The sequence below is a fragment of the Spea bombifrons genome, chromosome 4 (assembly GCF_027358695.1).
Source record: "Spea bombifrons isolate aSpeBom1 chromosome 4, aSpeBom1.2.pri, whole genome shotgun sequence".
Lineage (NCBI taxonomy): Eukaryota > Metazoa > Chordata > Amphibia > Anura > Pelobatidae > Spea > Spea bombifrons.
The window spans coordinates 45,604,828-45,630,171 of record NC_071090.1 but is presented as its reverse complement, the minus strand read 5'-3'; the positions used below and the strand labels follow the sequence as shown (position 1 = coordinate 45,630,171).

General features: G+C 43.8%; 1 protein-coding gene across 1 annotated transcript; it reads left to right on the top strand.

Annotated features, from left to right (window-relative positions):
* Positions 1 to 1,284: 1,284 nt before the first annotated feature.
* On the top strand, positions 1,285 to 25,344 carry LOC128492628 (TBC1 domain family member 30-like). Its single transcript, XM_053465244.1, has 3 exons — positions 1,285 to 1,382; positions 23,655 to 23,823; positions 24,926 to 25,344. Exons 1-3 carry the CDS (start codon positions 1,320 to 1,322, stop codon positions 25,102 to 25,104), a joined length of 411 nt encoding a protein of 136 aa, XP_053321219.1. The 5' UTR covers positions 1,285 to 1,319; the 3' UTR covers positions 25,105 to 25,344.

Genomic DNA, 25,344 nt, shown 5'->3' with positions numbered 1-25,344 from the left:
TAAAGATTTCATGCGGGGAGTGTCATGTCTCATGGTTTATTTTGTATTTTGATTTATATGCTGTTTGCTACTGGCTAGTATGTTATTTGTCCCTGCTGGGCTCCCTTAGTCAGGTTGTATTCAGCTAACCCCTCCCCTTTCCGGTAGATTCTGTGCTGTTAATTATACTGTCTGGTAGCAGCCATTTTTATGTGATTTGTTAGCAAGAACTACTGTCTTTTCACCTGCATATCTGTACATGTTTTCAAGGATTGTCAGCCTGAAGATTAAAACTTACTGATCCTCTTCTACATGTCAGTTTTGCTGAGTTGACACTGTCTGCTGAACTTTCATTGTGTGAGTACTGGTCAATACAGACTTAGCAGTTGGTCTCAGGAACCCATATCTCACAGCTTTGTTAAGTGAGGCAGAATAGTGGGAGAGGAGAACCCAATATCATGTCGGCTCAAGAGGTTGACAAGGTTGTTGAATAGCAAGACGGAGCATAGCAAATAGACACATGGTAAATTCTTTTAATTTGGATTGCACCCACGTGATGTGGAATTTGTTTCCTAAATAGATTGTGCTCTGAAATCCAATGGATGTATTTAATAAAAATGGGCTGAATACTTTTTTCTAGTAAAAAGGAATGCACAGAGATATAAAGATTAATAAGGACATAATTAAACCACACTTTAAAAGCTCAATACAGCAAGTGGTACTTATTCAGAAACAAATTACAAACTTCAAGGGCCAAAATGTTTTTTGTCTTTTTTACCATATGTTTGTTAAAGCATGATATCCCTTTTCCATGTTTGATCAACCTGCACAATTTTTTATTTCTTTTTCATTTTATTTTTTTACTTATTGTGAAAGGGCACTTTTCTTTAGAAAAAATATATTTTATTTTATTTTAAAACAAAAAATTATTTTTCAATAATATCAATGCTTATTATATTTTAAAATATATGGGATACAGAAAGGAAAAAGTGGGTGGGAAACCAAAACAGTCGAAAGAAAGGTAATAAACCCAAGAGCATGATATAGCGAAATGTCCATGATAGAGGGTGAGGTCATACATGGTGGGAACACGAAATAAACATGGCAAATCCATATAGCTGTATAACACTGCTCATGCATTTTTTATGCCAGTGATATGGTGACATTACTGGGCCTCCAATCACTTTTTTCATTTTTGTTATTTATTTCATTTATATTTAACCATTTTTCCTTAATTTTTGTTTTATTTGGAAGGGGGAGAAACTATTTTAATCCCTCTCCTCCCCGAGATCTGTTTGTGCTGATTACAACGTGTCCTGTTGGCCTATGCCAGATGGAACATGTCTGTTGGATACTGTCAAGGACTGGAAGTCATGGATGGGAATGAAGGTGATGCACTAAAAGTGAGTACATGCCACTTGGTTAACGGAAATTGGGTTTTAGGGGGTAATAGGTATTAACAAAGGGAGGAGTACCAATAATTTCAGTATACTAAAGTATTCTCTATGATAAACAGTCAATGAGAGAAGTCTCTGCGGCAACACAAATCCATCAATGAGTTAAAAAAATCCACTTGTAAAATGATTTAATATAAAATATATATATATACCGGTGTATATATATATATATATATATATATATATGATATATATATATATATATATATATATGATATATATATATATATATATATATATCATATATATAATATATATAATATATATATATATATATATAATATATATATATATAATATATATATATATAATATATATATATATATATAATATATATATATATATATATATAATATATATATACCATATTTGCTCGATTATAAGACGACCCTGATTATAAGACGACCCCGCAAAATCAAAATATTAATTTAGGAAAAAAACAAAAAGCCTGAATATAAGACTACCCTATAGGAAAAAAGTTTTACTAGTAAATATTAATTCATGTAAACTAATTTTCATATTTAATAAAAGCTATGATTGAGAAAAATATTTTTTTTTATTTGCCAACCTGCCCCTCCCCCAGTTATGCACATCTGCCCCCAGGCTTGTCACTCTGCCCCCAGAAATGCCTTATACCCCCCTATTTGCCACTCTGCCCCATGATGTGCCTTTTAACCCTCTATATGCCACTCTGCCTCCAGAAATATCTTATACCCTCCTATATGCCACTGTGCCCCATGATATGCCTTTTAACCCCCTATATGCCCCTCTGCCCCATGATATGCCTTATACCCATTTATGCCACTCTGGCATATAGGGGGTTAAAATGCATTTCTGGAGGTATAACTGCTAACAGCAATCACACTCCTATCAAGCCAAGGCAGCCAGTACATGCTGGAACCTGTGGATGAGAGTAGTGTGATTACAGCCTCCCTATGCCATGCTACCACCCCCACCCCCCTTACACATCCATGCTATCACACACACACACACACACACACACACACACACACACACTCACTCATTCACAAACATTTAAATACTCATTCATTCCATACTTGTGCAAAAACCCTCCCCCACCCCCTTACCTGAACTGCAGATCTCCCACTCGCAGACTTCTGCAGGGCTCCGGCTGTGCGAGCAACTTCTCTGGCCCCGCCCCCAGAGGAAGGAGGGGGGAGGCAGAGTTATGTGAGGACTGTGCTACCTTCCTGTTCTCCTGGACGCTGCTTGCGACCAAAGCCCGGTAAGCAGCCTGGCCACAGCAGAATGAGGTCTGATTAGAAGACGACCTCGATTATAAGACGAGGGGGATTTTTCGAGCAAATACAGTATATATATATATATATATATATATATATATATATATATAGAAAATATTGCTACTGTTCTGAAATATCTAACATGTATTCAACTTGAACATAACATTACAATATGTGTCTCTTTCATTGAGAAAAGGAGTGTTTAGTCATGTTGTGGAGAGGAACCTCCTGGGTTTGTGTCCTAGGTGTGGATGTTTTTTTGTTGTTCTATATCGCTATTGGTTAAAGCAAGGTAACAACCTTTCTAAAAATCAGCACTGACAAGACATTCAGTATTGCTCCAAATTAGGGGTTATTTATACAGAGCAATAGTGGTTAATATGGTAAATGTCAAGCAATGAGCTGAAGCAGTGAAAGGCGGAGAGGCAGAATGTTCCTCTTCTTCCCTCTACAAAATTTGTGCCAGCAGTTTTACAGATTAACTGAGCATCTACAAACAATGTCTCTTACATTAGTAGTGAGTTACAACTTTGCATGAGATTCAATTTCTATAGATTTTTTTAATTTGGTGATGTTAATATATATTTAAAAATGAATTGAGGAATCCACAAAAATAAACAATAAAAATTGTATACGAATGGCAAAAATATGTTTTTAATAAGATGGTTTATCTGCGACAAAGTTCTTTCCTTGAAGCCGTCGGTGATCTTTTCAGCCATCTTGGATATGCCATTACTGCCAATGATAACAGGACAATGTATTCTAAACGAAGGGAGAGACACAAAGAACATTTAATGTCACATGATCACACTACATTCACAGGATCATTAAAAATAAAATGTAAGAAATAATAAAGGAATGTAACTTTTTTTTTTTTACATATACATTTGTTTAAATGATACACATACGTATGGATGCACTTGTATGTTTATAGAACTTTTGTGACATTTTTAAAATATAAAGTTACCTTTGTAGGTGGCAAAGTCCTGTCATATGGAGGGTTTCTAGAACCAATGCTGATCTGCTCAAGTTTCTTCAGCCCACTACCAATATTTGGATGTTCCCTATTGGTTTTTTAAGCACGTCTTGGGAATGCTGTGATGTAACCCTTCTGAAAACAGGAAAGAAGATGTTGTCGCATCTTCTTATTGTTGTACCTGCATGTGGGGTCTCCATTGCTCAAAAACTCAAATGCATTTGCAATGGCATATAGCCCACAGTCCTGGCCGTTTGGTTGCTGATCTACGTCCAGCAGTACTACACTTTTCAGTGGGTCATCGATGACATTTTTGTAGCATTCCTCAATCTGCTTCTGGGCTGAGAGGGAGAGTTCGTCCGGCATAATACTGTCTGCGATTTCCACTCGACCCCTCCTGAAACATGAGGTAAACCAGTGTTCTCGGTCTGCGTCATAATGGATTTGAACAGCCTGTCTACTCACTGGTTGAAATCCAATGTGTGCCAGGAGACAAGACTGTAAACCATCAGACTGAAACTGCGTCTTGAATAAATTCTGAGCAGCATCAATGAGTCTGTCATCCAACCATTCCTGGTTCTGCAGAATATGCAATTGCTCGTAGTCCAGATTTAACAGAGCTAGCCATTCCACAGACTGATCCTGATCAATGAAGGAAAGATCTGTGTTTTGTTCTCCTTCATTGCTGGAGTTAGTTGGTTTGGTTGGTGGCTTCACTGGTTTTCCATGCTGAATAATTTCTTGAGGAAAATCCTCTACAATGCGGTGCAATTTGTCTTTCAATACATTCTTAGCCCCCTTCAGTATCCTCACACTTCTTCTACGTTTGTAGATCCGTTTTTGCTGATGTAAGCGTGGCGAGGCTCTTTTACTCGTGGGTGCTGAAGAGTTGTTTTCCAATACAGCCACATTGTTCCCAATAGCTTCGTTGCTAACTTCACGTATAGTCGACACAGGAAGGATTGTGTTTGTTGTGTGTGACGTCCTCTTTTCTACAGAGTTGCTCTGATCTTCCGTTGTTACAAATCCTTTTGTGCGGCACGTGCGTTTTCCATTTGGTGTCTTTTTGGAAATCAGCTTCTTGTTGCTATCAATTTTCCCAATTTGTTTCTTTTTGGGAAATATTTTACTTTTTTTCGTTATAACCCTCCATTTTTTGCTCAGTGATACCACTGTCCTGCAAAACTTCTGACTCCAATAGACACATTTGGAAAAGGGAATATTACCAAACAGAACTTTCAATGCAAACAGGAAACTACAATTCATGTTTAAAGCGCTTTCAGATCTGCTGGTATCAAGAAAAGCAAAAAATATATATCATATATAAATATAGATATATATAGTCAAATAGGTGCTATCACCACTGCTGTCTCGCTTTCTAATATTTCAGCTCCAGTCCAACATCCAAACAATTGAGATGCCATACAAGATGTAAGCAAAAAGCAGGTCAGATGCTTTGTTTACCAGGGTGCTTTGTGACATCGCCACTCTGATGTCATTGCAGTGCTGATGTCACAATAGTTTTTTTTTCTTGATCAAGCCTGCTGCCTTTCTTTTTAAGGCCTAAGCTTAATGTACCCATGGAGAACATCCATTAATAAAAATGAGCAGGTCAAATGAGTGCGGGATAAGAATAATGTATTATCGCAGTAAAACTCCAGCACTAGTACACCTCACTTTCCCTCTTACAGTGAGGAAGGGTGCAGTGACATCATTCACCCATTACATCGTCTTTGCTAAAAGAAAAAACAGATCCCCCTCATTGAAAAAAATGACTTAAAATAATGCACGCACAAAGACACACAAATGTATAATAATGCATATTTTTAATTATATCAATAAAAAAATGTTTGAAAATAATTTGTGTACTACAACTTCCATCACCCTCAGTTATGAAGTGAAAATGCCTGTAGCCCTGAAAGCTCTATTTTGTAGGAATGGCAGTTGGTATACTCGTAACAGCTGCCTGTGGCCCTGGATGATGCAAATCACTCTCTGTTGCCTTTACCATTATGTATGAAGTAGCAGGCATGTGTAACTGCCCAACCGTCCCAATTTTTTGGATCCCACTATAATACGAAACCACTGAAGGTCTGTGAGATATATATAGATATATATTTCTATATAGTTTTGAGACTCTGAAATGTGAGTATTTAAACACATTTGATACCTATGTACTGACTTACATACTAAATCAATGGAGGGCAGCATAGAGCATGAATAGAAAGACCCGCTAACCTCAATTACATAGGCTAGGAACAGAGTTTGATGGCCCATCTCGTCTACCCGTTTTGGGTCTACACACCCAGAACTTAGTTTTGGATATCTTGTTTCTTTCTCTTTTAGCACCCTCTCCTCACTGTTGTAATATGGATGCGTTCTGTAAAATATAAGCTTCTGCAACGTTCTCCTGTGTTATGTAGCATGGGGCATGACTTAGGCAAGTCCAATTTTCCTTTCCATAATTTTATTTGTTCAATAAGCAAACCGACACCTTTTTTGGATTGAGAAGGCCACAGCTTTATTAACATGAGATATAAAAATATTAACATGAGTGGATAAATATATCAACATATATTTCCATAATACCACCACTGGGGGAAAGACCGGTAACCCTGTCACCCACGGCTAAGCACCAGCCCTAAACCAACTGATATTTTCTAACCCCCTAGCCGCAAAACACCAGCTCAGAGGGCCCAATGTACTAAACCAATAAGTACCACCACCTGCTGGCTAGCCGTTGAAGTGACCCCATTAGCAACAAACAATTCTATTAACTAGGCCGGACCTCCCCCCCCACCTTATTTATCCACCCCTTCACCGCCAATAGTTGGCTGTGACAAAAACACATCATGAACCCCCACCAATAAACAGGGCGGGCGGGCGGGCGGGAGTGTTCAGCAACAAGGTTAGCTAGTTAACTGAATGAATATGCCATGTGCTCAATCAGGTACCTTTTATACCTTTTCCAAATCTGGTGACCTCTGCTTCACCTCCCTACCACCTTTTAACAATCCTGCTAATTAAATTGTTAACCTCTTCATGGTCAGGCTGTACTGCCCCAGTCATGCAGCCCTTCAACTAATTGTTTCCAGGGCTTCCATGACTTAGGCAAGTCCAATTTTCCTTTCCATAATTTTATTTGTTCAATAAGCAAACCGACACCTTTTTTGGATTGAGAAGGCCACAGCTTTATTAACATGAGATATAAAAATATTAACATGAGTGGATAAATATATCAACATATATTTCCATAATACCACCACTGGGGGAAAGACCGGTAACCCTGTCACCCACGGCTAAGCACCAGCCCTAAACCAACTGATATTTTCTAACCCCCTAGCCGCAAAACACCAGCTCAGAGGGCCCAATGTACTAAACCAATAAGTACCACCACCTGCTGGCTAGCCGTTGAAGTGACCCCATTAGCAACAAACAATTCTATTAACTAGGCCGGACCTCCCCCCCCACCTTATTTATCCACCCCTTCACCGCCAAGGAGGGCAGTTTGACACCTTAAACTGACCGACTCCCCCAAACCACCAAAGCCTTCTCAATCCCCTCCTGCAAACCAGAACAAAGGATATCCAAACCGATATCGGTAAGGTGCACCCCATCCGCACGCAAAAGATCTGCGTTATCACCCTCTAAAGAGCGATGCCGAACCACCACCCCCCCATTCCGTGAAACAAAACGCGAAATTGCCTTATTGACCTTAATGCGAGCCTTATTTAAAGCCGCCGTAGATCTAGCCATCCTCCAAGAGACCCGGTGCACAATTTCCGACCAAACCACAACTAAACCCGGAAAACGCGACCATAGGCGTAACAAATCAGATTTAATATCTTTGATAAGACAACGAATTGGAACCAAACCCAGGTCATTACCCCCCGCATGAAGTACGAGAATATCAGGATGTCCGGCCCAGCGCGACCGCCGCACCACCTCAGATAAGACTTGAGACCAAACCATTCCGCGAACGCCAATCCAATGCAACAGAACTTGAGAACGAGGAAAGCCGAGCTGTCTCCCGCTGGGACGAACATCCGAACGTCTGGACGCCCAATAAATAAAGGAATGCCCAAAGATCCAGACAGACACTGCAGGACCTAAACAACGACACAACCAAAATAATGAATGAAATCATAACAAATGTGGACGAACATATGAACGAAAACGACGAGATTCCCACCTCCCAATTTTCTTAATAGCCTCCTCAGGGAGGCCCCAGCGAGCCGCCTCAGTGGCAGCCCCGATCCTAAAGGAATGGGAGCTGTAACGCTTATCAGACAATCCCAAAGCCCCAAGCGACTTCCGAAACACGGCAATGAATTGGAACCGGGACAGCGCAGAACCATCCTCATGAATCAAAAGAGGGGCGTCCTGTCCCGACGAAGGCCGAACCCCCAAGAAGTCCCAAAAACAAGCCACAGGGCACATACCGGACCCAGTCAGATTATTCAAAGTAACCTTAAAGCCTTTACCCGACTTATCAGTTTTGGACCCCCACAACCAAAATTCCACCGCAGTAGGAAAACCCCTAACATCCTTCAATAACACCCCCCCGCAGCGAGACCTGCTAGGACTAACCAGTTCGCCAATCCTACAAGCACCGAAAAATGCCCACGAAAACGCCAATCGGAACAACACCGAGTCGTACGCCGAAACACATACCGAGGATAAAACCACCCCCAGATCAACCAGTAAAGACAAGGAAACCGGAAGACGAGCATCCCGTCGAAGGAAACCCTTACGATACCCTTTTAACGCCTGCTTAACTTTAAAGGATTTGGTAATATCAATGAAGTTAAAATACTTAAAACAAAAAGCCAAACCTGCCAATTTTTTAGAAATGGACGAATAAGACACCCCGTCCACGAAGGACAAACTTACAAACCAAAGAAGCAACGTCCATACCTGCGGAGGCCAAGAATCTCACCCAATCATCCCAAACCGCGGAATACGCGGACCACGTGCCCGGAGCCACAGACCGCCGAATTAGCTCGTCGGCACATCGAAGACCAAGTCCCACAGCGTGTCCGGGAAAGGAGTACCCTGCTGCTCTGCCGAAGGAGCTAACAGCCGGAAACGGTCCCACTGAAAACGAGACAACGCATCAGCGATATCGTTAGTAACACCTGGAACATGACGCATCCGCAAGGACACATTAAGCTGTAAACAAAGCAAAACCAAATGCCTAACCAGCGCTATGACAGGGGGGGAAGAAGATGTTAGATTGGTAATAACCTGAACCACAGACATGTTGTCACAGAAAAACAGAACCTGTTTATTCGCCAAACTGGCACCCCACAACTCCAAAGCAACCACAATCGGAAACAGTTCCAACAGCGTAAGGTTTGCCGTGAAACCCGCCTGCACCCATGAAGAAGGCCAAGCAGCCGAACACCACCTGCCCGCATAAAATGCCCCAAACCCATGACCGCCGGCTGCATCCGTGAAAAGCTCTAAATCGGCATGAAATTCCTCAGATCCCAACCACACCGAACGGCCATTATAAGCCTGCAAAAAGGATGCCCAAACCCGCAGATCTTCCTTCAAAGACCGAGTCACCCTAATGAAATGGTGAGGAGCCCTAATGCCACACGTCGCGAGAGCAAGACGCCTACAGAAAATCCGACCCATGGGCATTATGCGGCAGGCAAAATTAAGTTTGCCCAAAAGTGACTGCAACTGGCGCAAAGTCACCTTAACCGCGGACCGGACCAGCACAACATGTTCCATCAGATCAAACAACTTATCCTGGGGCAAACGAAAAACCATGTCGACCGTATCAATTTCAATACCCAGAAATTTCAACGACGTACAAGGACCCTCCGTTTTGTCAGGCGCCAAGGGAATACCGAAATCAGCCGCCCGAAATTGTAACGAAGCCAACAATACCCCACAAACATCCGAATCTGGAGGCCCGATGCACAAAAAGTCATCCAAATAATGCAAAAGCGAAGAAATACCGGAATCCACACGAACCACCCACTCCACAAAGGAACTAAAAGTCTCAAATAAGGAACATGAAATGGAACACCCCATCGGGAGGCATTTGTCAACGAAAAACCCACCATCCCAAAAACAACCTAGAAGGTGGAAACAAGAAGGATGAACGGGCAGCAACCGAAAGGCGGCCTCTATATCAACCTTAGCTAAAAGAGCCCCCCGTCCAAAATGCCGAACCCAGCCCAAAGCCGCATCAAAAGACGTATACGAAACCCTGCAAAGCTCCGGATCAATCCCATCATTCACCGAAAAACCAGGCGGATGGGACAAATGGTGAATAAGCCGGAATTTACCCGGCTCCTTCTTGGGAACTACTCCCAAAGGAGAAACCCTTAAATTGACCAAAGGCGATTCAACAAACGGGCCAGCCACCCGACCCAACTCCACTTCCTTTGCCAGCTTAACACGCACCACATCAGGATGCTCCAACGCCGATTTCAAATTCCTGCTGACAGACAAACCAAACGAATCAACAAAAGGAATACGAAAACCATCAGTGAAACCGACACGCAACAAGTCCGCATCCTCCACCCTAGGATACAGACGCAGCCACGGCTCCATCTGTGTTACGCGCACCGGAGTCGACCCCCTTTTTAGCAAACTCGGATGCCTTGGAAGAGGATTTGATCTTCCGAAAACAACGGGTAAGCGGGTGAGACCCATTACAAGTGGAACATTCATGGCGGAACTTGCACGCCGACCCCCAACGACACTGCCCTTCATTGTACTGCCAGCAGACGCCCTTTTTACCCGAACTGGAGGAGTGACTTCCACTACCTGTCCCCCCAGAACCCTGAAAGGACGACCCAGCCCGAACCGAAGGAGCAGAAACCCGCAACCACAACGCTATTTCCTTGTGATCCCAACGCATACCAGGGCGAACCGCCATCCGTTGACGAAATTGCTCGTCATAACGAAGCCAGCCCTGACCGCCATAAACCCGGTATGCCTCCCCGATACTGTCTAAATAACAAAAAAGTCCAGAACAATGCTCAGGGTGCTTTTCACCCACGACCCCAGCCAAAATTGCAAAGGCTTGCAGCCAATTGGAGAAGGTCCTGGGGATCAAACGATACCTCCGTTTTTCCTCATCCTCCTTCTTAGAATCATCAGTCTGACTACCCTTATCCAAATTAAAACGCTCTAGCGGGAGTAAAGAAAAAATATCAACATACTCGCCCTTCCAAATTTTCTCCCTGACATCCGCCTTAAGATGCGCCCCCAAAGGTCCCTCAAAACACACATACACATCACCCTTAGCAGCATCATCTAGTCTCGCCGCCGCCATACCGACCCCAGACGCCGACGCAGAATCACCCACAGACGCAGCTACCTGCGACCCACCTGAACTAGGCTGTGCCACAGAACCCGCACCAGCCACCACCGGCGCCGGCAGAGGCCCAGCAGCTGCCTGCGGGACCGGCGTCTGCAGAGACCCCGAACCGGCCTGCGCAACAGGGACCCACGGGCCCAAGGGAGACAAAACCCCCTGAGCAGAAGCGGAAGCCTGAGAACCCCAAAACGGCACAACCCATGGGAACAAACCAGGCGAGCAATTCCCGCCCCCAGTCCCACCAAACAAGAAAGGGTTAACCGAAGGAAAAGAGGATAGAGAAGAAGGGAAGGGACCCAGCGGCCACTCACCCCTGGACTGCGCCACGCCAGCCTGGCCAGCCGCAGGTCCAGCTCCTGATGCCTGTTGGCAGGGCGAGACACCCCCCAACGCTCCCTCCTCCTGCACCGGCCGTGCAGAGGGCAAGGCTGCCGCCGGACCACCCGAACTAGGAGCACCGGCCATCCCAGGGTGTGAACCAGAGGGACCCCCGACCGCCCTGCGGGAGTTAACTCTCCCCGGAGCCCCCCTGGAAACGCCTGCAGACACCCGACCCCCCGAGGTGCCTCCATCCAATGCTGAGCGCCCGACACCGGGAGTCCCTCTCTGGCGCCGCGTCGCCACCCGGGCCGACCTGCCCGGTGGGTTCACCGCCCGATGGGAACTGCCGCGTTGCCCCTCCGACCGCCTCCTCGCCGACGTGCCCGTCCGCGACGACACGCCGTCCTGACGACCAGCCACAGCTCCCCTCCTCCGGGACGACGGCAGCCTGTCACCAGCCGGGGGAACAGCATCATCCCCGACAACCGCGCCACTGCTCCTGGCCACCGGCGACCCACGGAGTTCCCAGCTCCCGCGAGAGCCGGAACGAGAACGAGAGCGGGATCGCGAGAAGTCCGATCCCGCACAGGAGACCTCAGCATCAGGTGAAGACCCGAACAGTGAAATGACCGGCGAAGCACACGGAGACGGCCCAGGAGCCAAGACACGCTGCTCACCGGAAACACCACGGCGCTGGGACCGCCGAGGGACTGAACCGGGACGTGCTGCTGCTGGAACCGTGCCACCCGCCGTCCGACGAGTGGAAACAGCCGCAGAAGGGTTAAGGCGAACCGGAGGTCTGGACACCCTGCCGCTCGCAGATCTTCTGGGCTCAGCAGCCGGTAAGGGGACATCAACCGGGAGGGCCCCCAGCAGGGAATCAACCTGCTGTTGCACCCAATCAGCACCTTGAACAGACGCAGCAGCACGCAGCCTCTCAAAAACTTGCTCCATATTCAGAAAAGGAAAGACGTGTTCAGCAACAAGGTTAGCTAGTTAACTGAATGAATATGCCATGTGCTCAATCAGGTACCTTTTATACCTTTTCCAAATCTGGTGACCTCTGCTTCACCTCCCTACCACCTTTTAACAATCCTGCTAATTAAATTGTTAACCTCTTCATGGTCAGGCTGTACTGCCCCAGTCATGCAGCCCTTCAACTAATTGTTTCCAGGGCTTCCATGTTTTATAACTGCATACGGTAGTGTTCAGTAGAGTTTATATCCTTTATACTGCTGATAGTAAAGTTGCTGGTATATGATATCCATACTTGGGAACTTCAAAGAGTAGGTTACATGGAGCTCTCCATTCTTCTGGGGTAAATGTATATAGTTATGAAGAAAGGTTAACTACCGTATTTGCTCGATTATAAGACGACCCTGATTATAAGACGACCCCCCAAAATCTAAATATTAATTTAGGAAAAAAACAAAAAGCCTGAATATAAGACTACCCTATAGGAAAAAAAGTTTTACTAGTAAATATTCATTCATGTAAACAATATTTTCATATTAAATAAAAGCTATGATTGAGAAAAATATATATTTTTTTATTTCCTTTTATTTGCCAACCTGCCCCCCCAGTTATGCACATCTGCCCCCAGGGTTGCCACTCTGCCCCCAGAAATGCCTTATACCCCCTATTTGCCACTCTGCCCCATGATATGCCTTTTAATCCCCTATATGCCAGAGTGGCATATAGGGGGTTAAAAGGCATATCATGGGGCAGAGTGGCATATAGGGGGTTAAAAGGCATTTCTGGAGATATATATATAACTGCTAACAGCAATCACACCCCTATCAAGCCAAGGCAGCCAGTACATGCTGGAACCTAGGATGATAGGAGTGTGAGTACAGCCTCCCTATGCCATGCTACCACCACCACCCTTACACATCCATACTAACACACACTCATTCACAAACATTTAAATACTCATTCATTCCATTAATCACATATACACACACACGCTCAAACCCCCCAGCCCCCCACCCCCTTACCTGAACTGCTGATCTCTCACTCAAGACTTCTGCAGGGGCCCGCTGTGCGTGCAACTTCTCTGGCCCCGCCCCCAGAGGAAGGAGGGGGGAGGCAGAGTTTTGTGACACGCTGCTAGCTTCTTGTTCTCCTGCTGCTCGCGACCAAAGCCCGGTAAGTAGCATGGCCCCACCGGACATTTTGAGGTCTGATTAGTAGACGACCTCGATTATAAGACGAGGGGTATTTTTCAGAGCATTTGCTCTGAAAAAAACCTCGTCTTATAATCGAGCAAATACGGTAATTTAAATCTGTTTAGTTTAGAAAAACGTCGCCTCAGAGGGGATATGATAACGTTATATAAATATATTCGGGGCCAATACAAACCATTGTGTGGAAATCTGTTCATAAACAGGACTATGCATAGGACACGTGGTCATGCATTTAGACTGGAAGAAAGGAGATTTAGTCTAAAGCAGAGGAAAGGGTTTTTTACAGTAAGGACAATAAGGATGTGTAATTCTCTGCCTGCAGAGGTAGTTTTATCAGAGTCTGTACAGACGTTTAAACTGCAACTGGATGGATACCTGGAAAAACATAATATCCGGGGATATAATCTTTAATTATGGGGAAACAGCTTATTGATCCAAGGAGAAATCTGACTGCCATTTTGGGGTCAAGAAGGAATTTTTTCCCCTGGTTAGTGCAAAATTGGAAAGAGCGAAGCCGGGGTTTTTTGCCTTCTTTTGGATCAAACAGCAATAAATTAACAGATATAGGAAAGGCTGAACTTGATGGACGCATGTCTTTTTTCAGCCTATGAAACTATGTAACTATGTAAAATGTGTTGTGAGGGGCCAGGGCTAGATGCACCTACTGGCAGAATTCGCCCAAAAGTGGTAAGGGGAAGGGGTGAAGGGTAAGAGGAAAGTAGGCCGGAAGTGGTTGTGGCCAAACATAGCTCCTCCGCCCAGTGGAAGATGAAACAGACCCAGAGATATGGGGAAGAAAGTGATTCTGGGTCATACCTGGAGAATTCCCAGGTATCATGTCGTCATACATCTGTGCTGTCAAAGAGAAGGTACGAGGTTGCAGCTGGTTAAGGAGCTGTCAATTCGATTGCACCCGTATCAGCTGTGATTCCCAGAACTATTCCATGGCATGAGGCTTGATGACACAGCACTCTGTTCCTGCTTCCTTGTGTAAAATCAAGTGATCTGTGAGAGAGGGAAAGATTGTTCTTCTGTACTAAGATCGTGCAAATTAGGATTGTTCACCTCTGGAAAGTTAAGTATCCAGGGCTTTTGAGGTTATATCCTATGTCAACTTTTATGTCTGTTACACACGGATTGTGAGCATCCCACTAGGATATTATTTCCCGCAGGCAGTGTGTGAGGAACAGGAGGGAGCAGAATAGCTTCTGGCTGGTGGACATCCTTCTTCTCAGCCAACAAGCTGTGCGTGTTTAAATACGTGACTGGACTCCCCGTGCCTCTTCAGCCAACTAAGGCGTGCATGTGTCTGTTGGTATATTACAGTGTGTTAGTGTGGCGGGATATTTGGGGCCCACCATCGAAGATTCGCAGGGAGGCCACCCATTTTGTTGTTATGCCACCACTCTCCTGAGCACTGCTTACTTTGCGGGCTGGTTAAGGAGATTAAAGAGCGTCTTCGTAGCGTGTGCCACGTACGCTGACATATTTAACACTTTTATATCTAAATAAAGCAACATTTGATTATGTTTCTTGGGTACATAACATCCATATTTAGCAAAGTATGGATCTGCAGACATGGGGCTTTTGCACAGTTTTTCTGGATTATGGTGCATAACTCTTCAAATAGCAATTTTTTTATTATTAAGCGTATGGCATCTCCCCAGTGTGTGAGGATTTCAAAGTCTTACTTGGGTACATGTTATATGCATTTGACCATGCTCAGTGGCGGAACTACCGGGGTCGCAGGGGTCGCGACTGCGACCGGGCCCTGGAGTTCTGCCAGTCAGGGGGGGCCCAAGGGGGGCCGAGCGGTTGCTGAAAACGACCGCTCGGCAACTCTTGGGCCCCCCTGACTGACAGAAATCCAGGATGCCTCTGCTCCCCGCCGCTGCTGTGGGTAGATGGTGAGAAGGGGGGGTAGGGAGGGTAGATCGTGGGGGGGGAGGGTAGATCTTGAGAAGGGGGGGTAGGGAGGGAGAGGGTAGATCGTGAGAAGGGGGGGTATGGAGGGAGAGGGTAGATCGTGAGAGGGGGGGGTAGGGAGGGAGAGGGTAGATCGTGAGAAGGGGGGGTAGGGAGGGAGAGGGGAGATAGTGAGAAAGGGATAGATGGGATGGGGGTTGGGGAGGGAGAGGGGTTGGGGGGGCCCTTAACAGATTCTCGCACCGGGGCCCTGAGGTTTCTAGTTACGCCCCTGACCATGCTTTTTTATTTCAATAAACAGCATGGTTTTGCCAACAATAACAATCAAGGTCTAGCTTCCATAGTATTCCATAGGAATTGCCCGGGACAATCCACAATGGGACTTTATGTCCCGGGTTCCGGGCAGTGGCGTCTCCAGCTTTCATATTTAGGGGGGGCACATGGGGGGCCAGGGACCAAAGTAGGGGGATCAATATACACTATATATATATATATGTTAGACGTGCATTTTTAACTACATAATATGTACTTATCTCTTTGAAGTAAAAACCGTGATTGAAATATGATTTCAAAATAACAACTAAACTGGCAGTTATTTTTCATTCTTTAATATTAGCCCCTGCTGACAATATATATAAATATTAGCCCCTGCTGCCGATATATATTAATATTAGCCCCTGCTGCCGATATATATTAATATTAGCCCCTGCTGCCGATATATATATATTATTATGCTTATACCAAATCAATAATACACCTATGATTCACAGTCACTCACTAATTCACTTTCACTCACACAATCATTTATTCTTTCACACAAATTATTTATACATATTCATTAATGCATACACACATTAATCCATTCATTCTCTCTCTCTCTCTCTCTCTCTCTCTCTCTCTCTCTCATTCTGACTCTATATTTCAATATTCTTGCCACCCTCCTTTCTCCCTATCTACCCTCTCTCCCTCCCTATCTACCCTATCTGCTCCCTCTCCCTCCCAATCTACCCTATCTATCCCTTCTCCCTCCCTATCTATCCCTTCTCCCTCCCTATCTATCCCCTCTCCCTCCCTATCAACCCTATCTGCCCCCTCTCCCTCCCTATCTACCCTATCTACCGCCTCTCCCTCCCTATCTACCCCCTCTCCCTCACACATACATAGGACGTGCCTTTTTTGTCACCAAACAGCCCAGCATGAGTCAACATTGTCCCCAAACAGCTGAGCGTACGCCATCTTTGTCCCATAAACACGCTTCCTGTGCCATCTTTGTCCCCAGTGCTTATACCATCTTTGCTTTTTTGACAAATAAATAATACACCTATGATTCACAGTCACTCACTAATTCACTTTCACTCACACAATCATTTATTCTTTCACACAAATTATTTATACATATTCATTAATGCATACACACATTAATCCATTCATTCTCTCTCTCTCTCTCTCTCATTCTGACTCTTTATTTCAATATTCTTGCCACCCTCCTTTCTCCCTATCTACCCCCTCTCCCTCCCTATCTACCCTATCTGTTCCCTCTCCCTCCCAATCTACCCTATCTATCCCTTCTCCCTCCCTATCTATCCCTTCTCCCTCCCTATCTACCCCCTCTCCCTCCCTATCTACCCTATCTGCCCCCTCTCCCTCCCTATCTACCCTATCTACCGCCTCTCCCTCGCTATCTACCCCCTCTCCCTCCCACATACATAGGACGTGCCTTTTTTTGTCGCCAAACAGCCCAGCATGAGTCAACATTGTCCCCAAACAGCTGAGCGTACGCCATCTTTATCCCATAAACACGCTACCTGTGCCATCTTTGCCCCCAGTGCTTATACCATCTTTGCTTTTTTGACAAATAAATAATACACCTATGATTCACAGTCACTCACTAATTCACTTTCATTCACACAATCATTTATTCTTTCACACAAATTATTTATACATATTCATTAATACATCCACACATTAATCTATTCATTCTCTCTCTCTCATTCTGACTCTTTAATTCAATATTCTTGCCACCCTCCTTTCTCCCTATCTACCCCCTGTCCCTCCCTACCTACCATATCTGCCCTCTCTCCCTCCCTATCTGCCCTCTCTCTCCCTATCTACCTTCTCTCTCTCCCTATCTATCTCTTCTCCCACCTTATCTACCCCCTCTCCCTCCTTATCTACCCCCCTATCTGGCTCCCTATCTACCCCCTCTCCCTCCCTATCTATCCCCTCTCCCTCCCTATCTACCCCCTCTCCCTCCCTATCTGCCCTATCTGTCCCCTCTCCCTCCCTACATGTCCCCTCTCCACCTCCTCTCCCTCCCTATCTACCCCCTCTCCCTCCCTATCTAACCTATCTTCCCCCTCACCTTCCCTATCTACCCCCTCCCACATACATAGGATGTGCCATCTTTGTCGCCAAACAGCCCAGCATGAGTCAACATTGTCCCCAAACAGCTGAGTGTACGCCATCTTTGTCCCATAAACACGCTGCCTGTGCCATCTTTGTCCCCAGTGCTTAAACACCCTGCTTTGCTTTTTTGCTTTTTTGACAAATCAATAATACACCTATGATTCATTACTATGAGTCACTCACTAATTCACTTTCAGTCACACAATCATTTATTCTTTCACACAAATTATTTACACATATTCATTAATGCATCCACACATTAATCCATTAATTCTCTCTCTCTCATTCTAACTCTTTATTTCAATATTCTTGTCACCCTCCTTTCTCCCTATCTACCCCCTCTCCCTCCCTATCTACCCTATCTGCCCTCTCTCCCTCCCTATCTGCCCTCTCTCCCTCCCTATCTGCCCTCTCTCCCTCGCTATCTACCCCCTCTCTCACCCTATCTACCCCCTCTCATCCTATCTATCCTCTCTCTCACCCTATCTATCCTCTCTCTCACCCTATCTACCCCCCTATCTCCCTCCCTATCTACCCCCTATCTGTCTCCCTATCTACCCCTATCTGCCTCCCTATCTACCCCCTATCTACCCCCCTCTCCCTAATTATCTACCCCCTCTTCCTCCCTATCTAAACCCTCTCCATATTTACCCCCTCTCCCTCACTATCTACCCTATCTATCCCCTCTCTCACTATCTGTCCCCTCTCCCTCTCTATCTATCCCCTCTCCCTCCCTATCTACCCCCTCTCTCTCCCTATCTCTCCCTATCTATCCTATTACCCCCTCTCCCTCCCTATCTACCCTATCTACCTCTTCTCACTCCCTACCTACCTCTTCTCACTCCCTATCTACATCTTCTCACTCCCTATCTACATCTTCTCACTCCCTATCTACCCCCTCCTCACTTTCTACCCTCTCACCCCTAAGTTCACTTACCTTGTAGAAGTCCAGCAGTGGGATCTGGCGCTCAGCTTGAAATGCCGGCACTGCGACCAAGGCAGAGGCCTTGTGGAGAAGAGTAAGAGGCGCCGAACAGTTGCTGAAAAATTATTCCTCAGCGACCACTCTGCGCCTCTCTCTCTCTCCTCCTCGTCTATTTAAAAAAAAAAGATGGAGTTTCAATTGGGGGGCACACGGGGGGCACAGCATGATGTAGGTGGGGCATGGCCCCCTCTGCCCCCCCCTGCCGACACCACTAGTTCCGGGTGGCTTCAATGCATTACCCTGGAATGAGAGCTCTCAGAGAGCTGTATCTTCGGGCTGCACTTAAAGACGGGGGCATAAAAAGCCTCCCCGTCTGTATTTAAAGGATTGAGCCTTCCTGCTCAATAATTCTTGTGGTCAGTGCCAGTGCGGCAGCGGGAGATGTGAAACCAGCAAGGGGACAGGTTGCATGGAGCGGCGGAGCGAGGTCCAGTCTTCTGAAGTTGTCAGCCATGTAAAACTGGGGACAAGGTTGGCACTTTAAAGCTGCTATGGGTCAGCAATGGGAAGTTGTTTTTGGGACAAGGTTGGCCATGGGAAACTATTTATGATTGTCCAGATTGTTATTTTGCCATGAGATAACACCATTAATATTACAGAGAGATTATATTTATAATTTACTGTATTGTTAATATTTTAATTTTAAGAATATATTTACAGTTATGTATCATTTCTTTATACGTTAAGAAATGTGTGGGTTTCTTTTGCAATTTATTATATGTGTTTAGTAATTAGTACATGTTTTAGTGGGGTTTTTCAGTTAAAAAGTTCCTGCTCCTTGAGAAAACAATAAAATAGAGATAACTAACATGTATCACCGTTTTTTGTAGCCAGTGATTGCGCAAATACTGTGAAATGCACTAGCAGATAGGTTTTCACTGGTCCCAAACATAACTTGTATGCAATGCACTCGTCAGAGTAAGAAAGTAAGTGTCCTTAAAGGGCGGTTAGGAAATATGGTAAACCTATTCCACAGTAATTGCTAGTGTTACATTAAACGACTTTTTAATTTCATTTTAATAAATATAAAAAATATAAAAAATGGATTCAAGGATCCACAAAAATAAACAATAAAAATTGTATACGAATGGCAAAAATGTGTTTTTAATAAGATGGTTTATCTGCGACAAAGTTCTTTCCTTGAAGCCGTCGTTGATCTTTTCAGCCATCTTGGATATGCCATTACTGCCAATGATAACAGGACAATGTATTCTAAACGAAGGGAGAGACACAAAGAACATTTAATGTCACATGATCACACTACATTCACAGGATCATTAAAAATAAAATGTAAGAAATAATAAAGGAATGTAACTTTTTTTTACATATACATTTGTTTAAATGATACACATACGTATGGATGCACTTGTATGTTTATAGAACTTTTGTGACATTTTTAAAATATAAAGTTACCTTTGTAGGTGGCAAAGTCCTGTCATATGAAGGGTTTCTAGAACCAATGCTGATCTGCTCAAGTTTCTTCTGTTTCTTCAGCCCACTACCAATATTTGGATGTTCCCTATTGGTTTTTTAAGCACGTCTTGGGAATGCTGTGATGTAACCCTTCTGAAAACAGGAAAGAAGATGTTGTCGCATCTTCTTATTGTTGTACCTGCATGTGGGGTCTCCATTGCTCAAAAACTCAAATGCATTTGCAATGGCATATAGCCCACAGTCCTGGCCGTTTGGTTGCTGATCCACGTCCAGCAGTACTACACTTTTCAGTGGGTCATCGATGACATTTTTGTAGCATTCCTCAATCTGCTTCTGGGCTGAGAGGGAGAGTTCGTCCGGCATAATACTGTCTGCGATTTCCACTCGACCCCTCCTGAAACATGAGGTAAACCAGTGTTCTCGGTCTGCGTCATAATGGATTTGAACAGCCTGTCTACTCACTGGTTGAAATCCAATGTGTGCCAGGAGACAAGACTGTAAACCATCAGACTGAAACTGCGTCTTGAATAAATTCTGAGCAGCATCAATGAGTCTGTCATCCAACCATTCCTGGTTCTGCAGAATATGCAATTGCTCGTAGTCCAGATTTAACAGAGCTAGCCATTCCACAGACTGATCCTGATCAATGAAGGAAAGATCTGTGTTTTGTTCTCCTTCATTGCTGGAGTTAGTTGGTTTGGTTGGTGGCTTCACTGGTTTTCCATGCTGAATAATTTCTTGAGGAAAATCCTCTACAATGCGGTGCAATTTGTCTTTCAATACTTTCTTAGCCCCCTTCAGTATCCTCACACTTTTTCTACGTTTGTAGATCCGTTTTTGCTGATGTAAGCGTGGCGAGGCTCTTTTACTCGTGGGTGCTGAAGAGTTGTTTTCCAATACAGCCACATTGTTCCCAATAGCTTCGTTGCTAACTTCACGTATAGTCGACACAGGAAGGATTGTGTTTGTTGTGTGTGACGTCCTCTTTTCTGCAGAGTTGCTCTGATCTTCCGTTGTTACAAATCCTTTTGTGCGGCACGTGCGTTTTCCATTTGGTGTCTTTTTGGAAATCAGCTTCTTGTTGCTATCAATTTTCCCAATTTGTTTCTTTTTGGGAAATATTTTACTTTTTTTTGTTATAACCCTCCATTTTTTGCTCAGTGATACCACTGTCCTGCAAAACTTCTGACTCCAATAGACACATTTGGAAAAGGGAATATTTCCAAGCAGAACTTTCAATGCAAACAGGAAACTACAATTCATGTTTAAAGTGCTTTCGGATCTGCTGGTATCAAGAAAAGCAAAAAATATATATCATATATAAATATAGATATATATAGTCAAATAGGTGCTATCACCACTGCTGTCTTGCTTTCTAATATTTCAGCTCCAGTCCAACATCCAAACAATTGAGATGCCAAACAAGATGTAAGCAAAAAGCAGGTCAGATGCTGTGTTTACAAGGGTGCTTTGTGACATCGCCACTCTGATGTCATTGCATTGCTGATGTCACAATAGTTTTTTTTTCTTGATCAAGCCTGCAGCCTTTCTTTTTAAGGCCTAAGCTTAATGTACCCATGGAGAACATCCATTAATAAAAATGAGCAGGTCAAATGAGTGCGGGATAAGAATAATGTATTATCGCAGTAAAACTCCAGCACTGGTACACCTCACTTTCCCTCTTACAGTGAGGAAGGGTGCAGTGACATCATTCACCCATTACATCGTCTTTGCTAAAAGAAAAAACAGATCCCCCTCATTGAAATAAATGACTTAAAATAATGCACGCACAAAGACACATAAATATTGGGACTAAACTATAATGTGAAACCGATGAAGCCTGGGCTATATATAAGGTACCATTCAAAAGTTTGGGGTCCCTTAGCTGTTTTCATGGAACACAAGAAAATTTGTAACTGTGTTACATAATTGCAAAAAGGATTTTAAAACTTAAACCTGGATTAGTGAACAAAATGTGTCGTTGGAACACAGGAGTGATGGTTGCTGATAAAAGGCCTCTGTACACCTATATGGTGTGACAAACCCTATAGCATGAGGGCCATACATGTCACTTTTAGGGGTCCTAAGCACAGTCCTCTAGGGCAATCAGAGTCGTGAACAGCAGCTTTGAACAAAACAGCGCTTTATTTTAACCGCTTAAACCCCAAAAACCAAATCATAAAAAGAAAACCTAGCTCCCAATTGGAGGCCTCTCTAACTGAACTATGCTGGTCCAGACTGACCAGCCTAATCACTCACTACCTCAACCTCCCAGCCAGACCCAGCTACGCCAGGCTCTGGAAAACCTCCCCCAGACAGCACACAAAATATCCAGGCAGGTATTGCCTCACTTGGCTCAGGGATTGTCTTCTTCAGGGCCTCTCCTTGCCCTGGGAGCACAGGGAACCTCCTCTTCCCCCAACAGTCTCCCTGAGTATCAGGCTCCAGGGGTTTTTAATGTCCAGCACCTGTGCCTGATGCCGGCCCCCATAGGAATCCCGGACTGGATCCTGCAGATTTCTTACCTCCTGGAAAACCCGGCATGGAATTTCCACAGCATGGGGAAACCGAGCATTGGCCCACCCTGCTCTCCAATTGCTCCACCCCAGGGACCCATATTTACGATCTGGATAGCAACTGTACCCAAATGCCACACTAAGCATCTCCCTGGGGTTTACACCGTCACAATGGATATTCCATTAAAATCAGCCGTTTCTTGCTAAAATAGTCATTTATAACATTAACAACCTCTGCATTATATTTATGATCCATTTCATATTATTTTAAAGGACAAAATGTGTTTTCTTTCAAAACAATCTCTACATATAGTACTGTGCAAAATCGGAGGCGTCATGGCGTACGATACACACGCGTGGGTTGTGATTGTGCGCTGCCGCCCTGAAGAGGCCATCATAAATTAAGGGAAATTCTCTATTTGTGCCAATCTGTACCCTACCCTAATCGCTGAATTGTCACGCTCGGAAAAGTTGAAATCTCCAATGGGGGCGAGTCAGTTTCCTCGTATAGTTGCTTCCATTCAGGGAATAAGATTGTCTAGTTGCTGCATTTTGAAGGTCACCATAAATTATTCACATTCAATATCTGCTCTCCTAGCTTCCTGAAACCACCCTTTGATTTTGTATTCTGGCTTCAAGTGGTAGAAAGTTACTACTAACCAACAAAAACATGGATATTTAGTAGTCTTGGAGAATCTAAAATATGTCTAAAGTTTGTTTTGTTACGGTGCTTGGTAAAGTTGAAATAATATCCAACAGTTTTTTAGAATACATAAAATTCATAAATTGTTCCCGTTCCATTTGACGCTATGTGTTTGATCACAATGTGCATTAATATAAATATATATATATAATTAACAGATAATGATCTATCTCATAGACAAAGTGCTTCCAGATAGTTACTTTGTTAATAATCTGCGAGCTTTATCTGTGGATATGGCTGTGTTTCGGGACCTTTTGAGAATGAAACTGCCTGAACTATCCCAGCATCTTGATGTACTCCAGAGAACCGCTAACAGGGAGAGTGGAGGTGAGTTGGTCTGAAAAACTCTTGCTTGTGTGTATGGCAGATACATCTGATGAGATCTAGTATGGAGTACTTATCCATGACATTTGTTTGAACTGGAATGTGCTGTAAGGTAAAAATAAATATATATATATATATATATATATATAAAGTCCAAAATTTGCATGTCCTGATGAAAGTCTGTAATAAACAAGACTGAAACGTTGACTTAAAAACCGAAGTTGTTTGTGTGGTCATTTGCAAAGTCCCTGGAGTGCCGGTAACTATTTTTGGACTTTATATATATATATATATATATATATATATATATATATATATACATTTTAACATAGGAATGCAGAATTTGACCGCAGATAAAATAATTTGGCCATCTAGCTTATCCAGTCATCAGCTCAAAGGCAAAGTAAGACTTTTTTGACCCTCTAGTTTTGGGCTATGACCTTTTTGTTGTAACATTTCTTCTTATTTGAAATGTTGGAACACGCTTGCACTTTTAATTGCTTTATGTATTTCATTGATTCTGTTTCTCTTCTTTCCTACATGCTAGAAATATACCAGTTTAGAAAATGTACTCATGTCCGTATTCAAACGACTGTAGCAATACTTGGTAAACACACCAATCCAGGAGCCTGGTATTTGCAGCATCGGCCGCCAACACAAATGCCACAAAAAGTGTATATGTTCATAAATCTCAATGTGTTTAGATGTAGCGGTGTATGAGACACTCACTGCGTATGAGTATATGTCCTGTGTCAACAATCCAGGGGGCTGTGAGCAGGTAACAGGAGTCAAACAGTGTGGTTCATGATATCGACAATCAATTTAATCTCAGACGAAGTATAAAACAATAGATCTGGTACATGTACTATTCAACAATAAGACCACGGGGAATATAAATCCATGGTCTGGTGCGCAGTAGCAAAAAGGTCTTTAAACCACAACAGACATGAATCCGACTGGTTTTGGTGTACTATGACCCCATTATCAAATGACTGGCAGATAAAAAAAAAAAAAACTTTACTTATAAAATGATGCAGAATTTCCTAGATATGTAATGTGGTTCTACATTCCATCAATCCAAACATCTTCCTTTGTGCTTTTGCAGGAGGTTATGAGCCGCCTCTCACAAACGTCTTTACAATGCAGTGGTTCTTGACTTTGTTTGCGACCTGCCTTCCCAATCACACGGTTCTGAAGATCTGGGATTCCGTGTTCTTTGAAGGTTCAGAGATCATCCTTAGGGTCGCATTCAGTGTTAAACAATTTGCCAGGATTTTTATCTAACCATAGTGTTTACTGGCAAATATTAGAAAGTGTGCATCACAAATCTAAATTCAGACAGAGTACCTACATTTATGGCTTGTTCTTGAATAGCTTTTAGTTAAAAAAAAATATATATAATTAATACATGAGTTTAAAAGATGCTATGCGACCATGCTAATTTGAGATATGTTGAAATGTAATGAACACGTAGACAAGGAAATATGGTCTGCACACCTAAGAGATTTAAGTGGCACTATATAT

What these genes read in the sequence shown, in the direction of transcription:
- LOC128492628 (XM_053465244.1), top strand. Translation starts at nt 1,320, where the DNA reads ATGTCTGTTGGATACTGTCAAGGACTGGAAGTCATGGATGGGAATGAA. An exon ending in ATGAAGGTGATGCACTAAAA is followed by an intron (nt 1,383 to 23,654) that starts GTGAGTACATGC and finishes TATAATTAACAG; the next exon opens with ATAATGATCTATCTCATAGA. An exon ending in CGCTAACAGGGAGAGTGGAG is followed by an intron (nt 23,824 to 24,925) that starts GTGAGTTGGTCT and finishes GTGCTTTTGCAG; the next exon opens with GAGGTTATGAGCCGCCTCTC.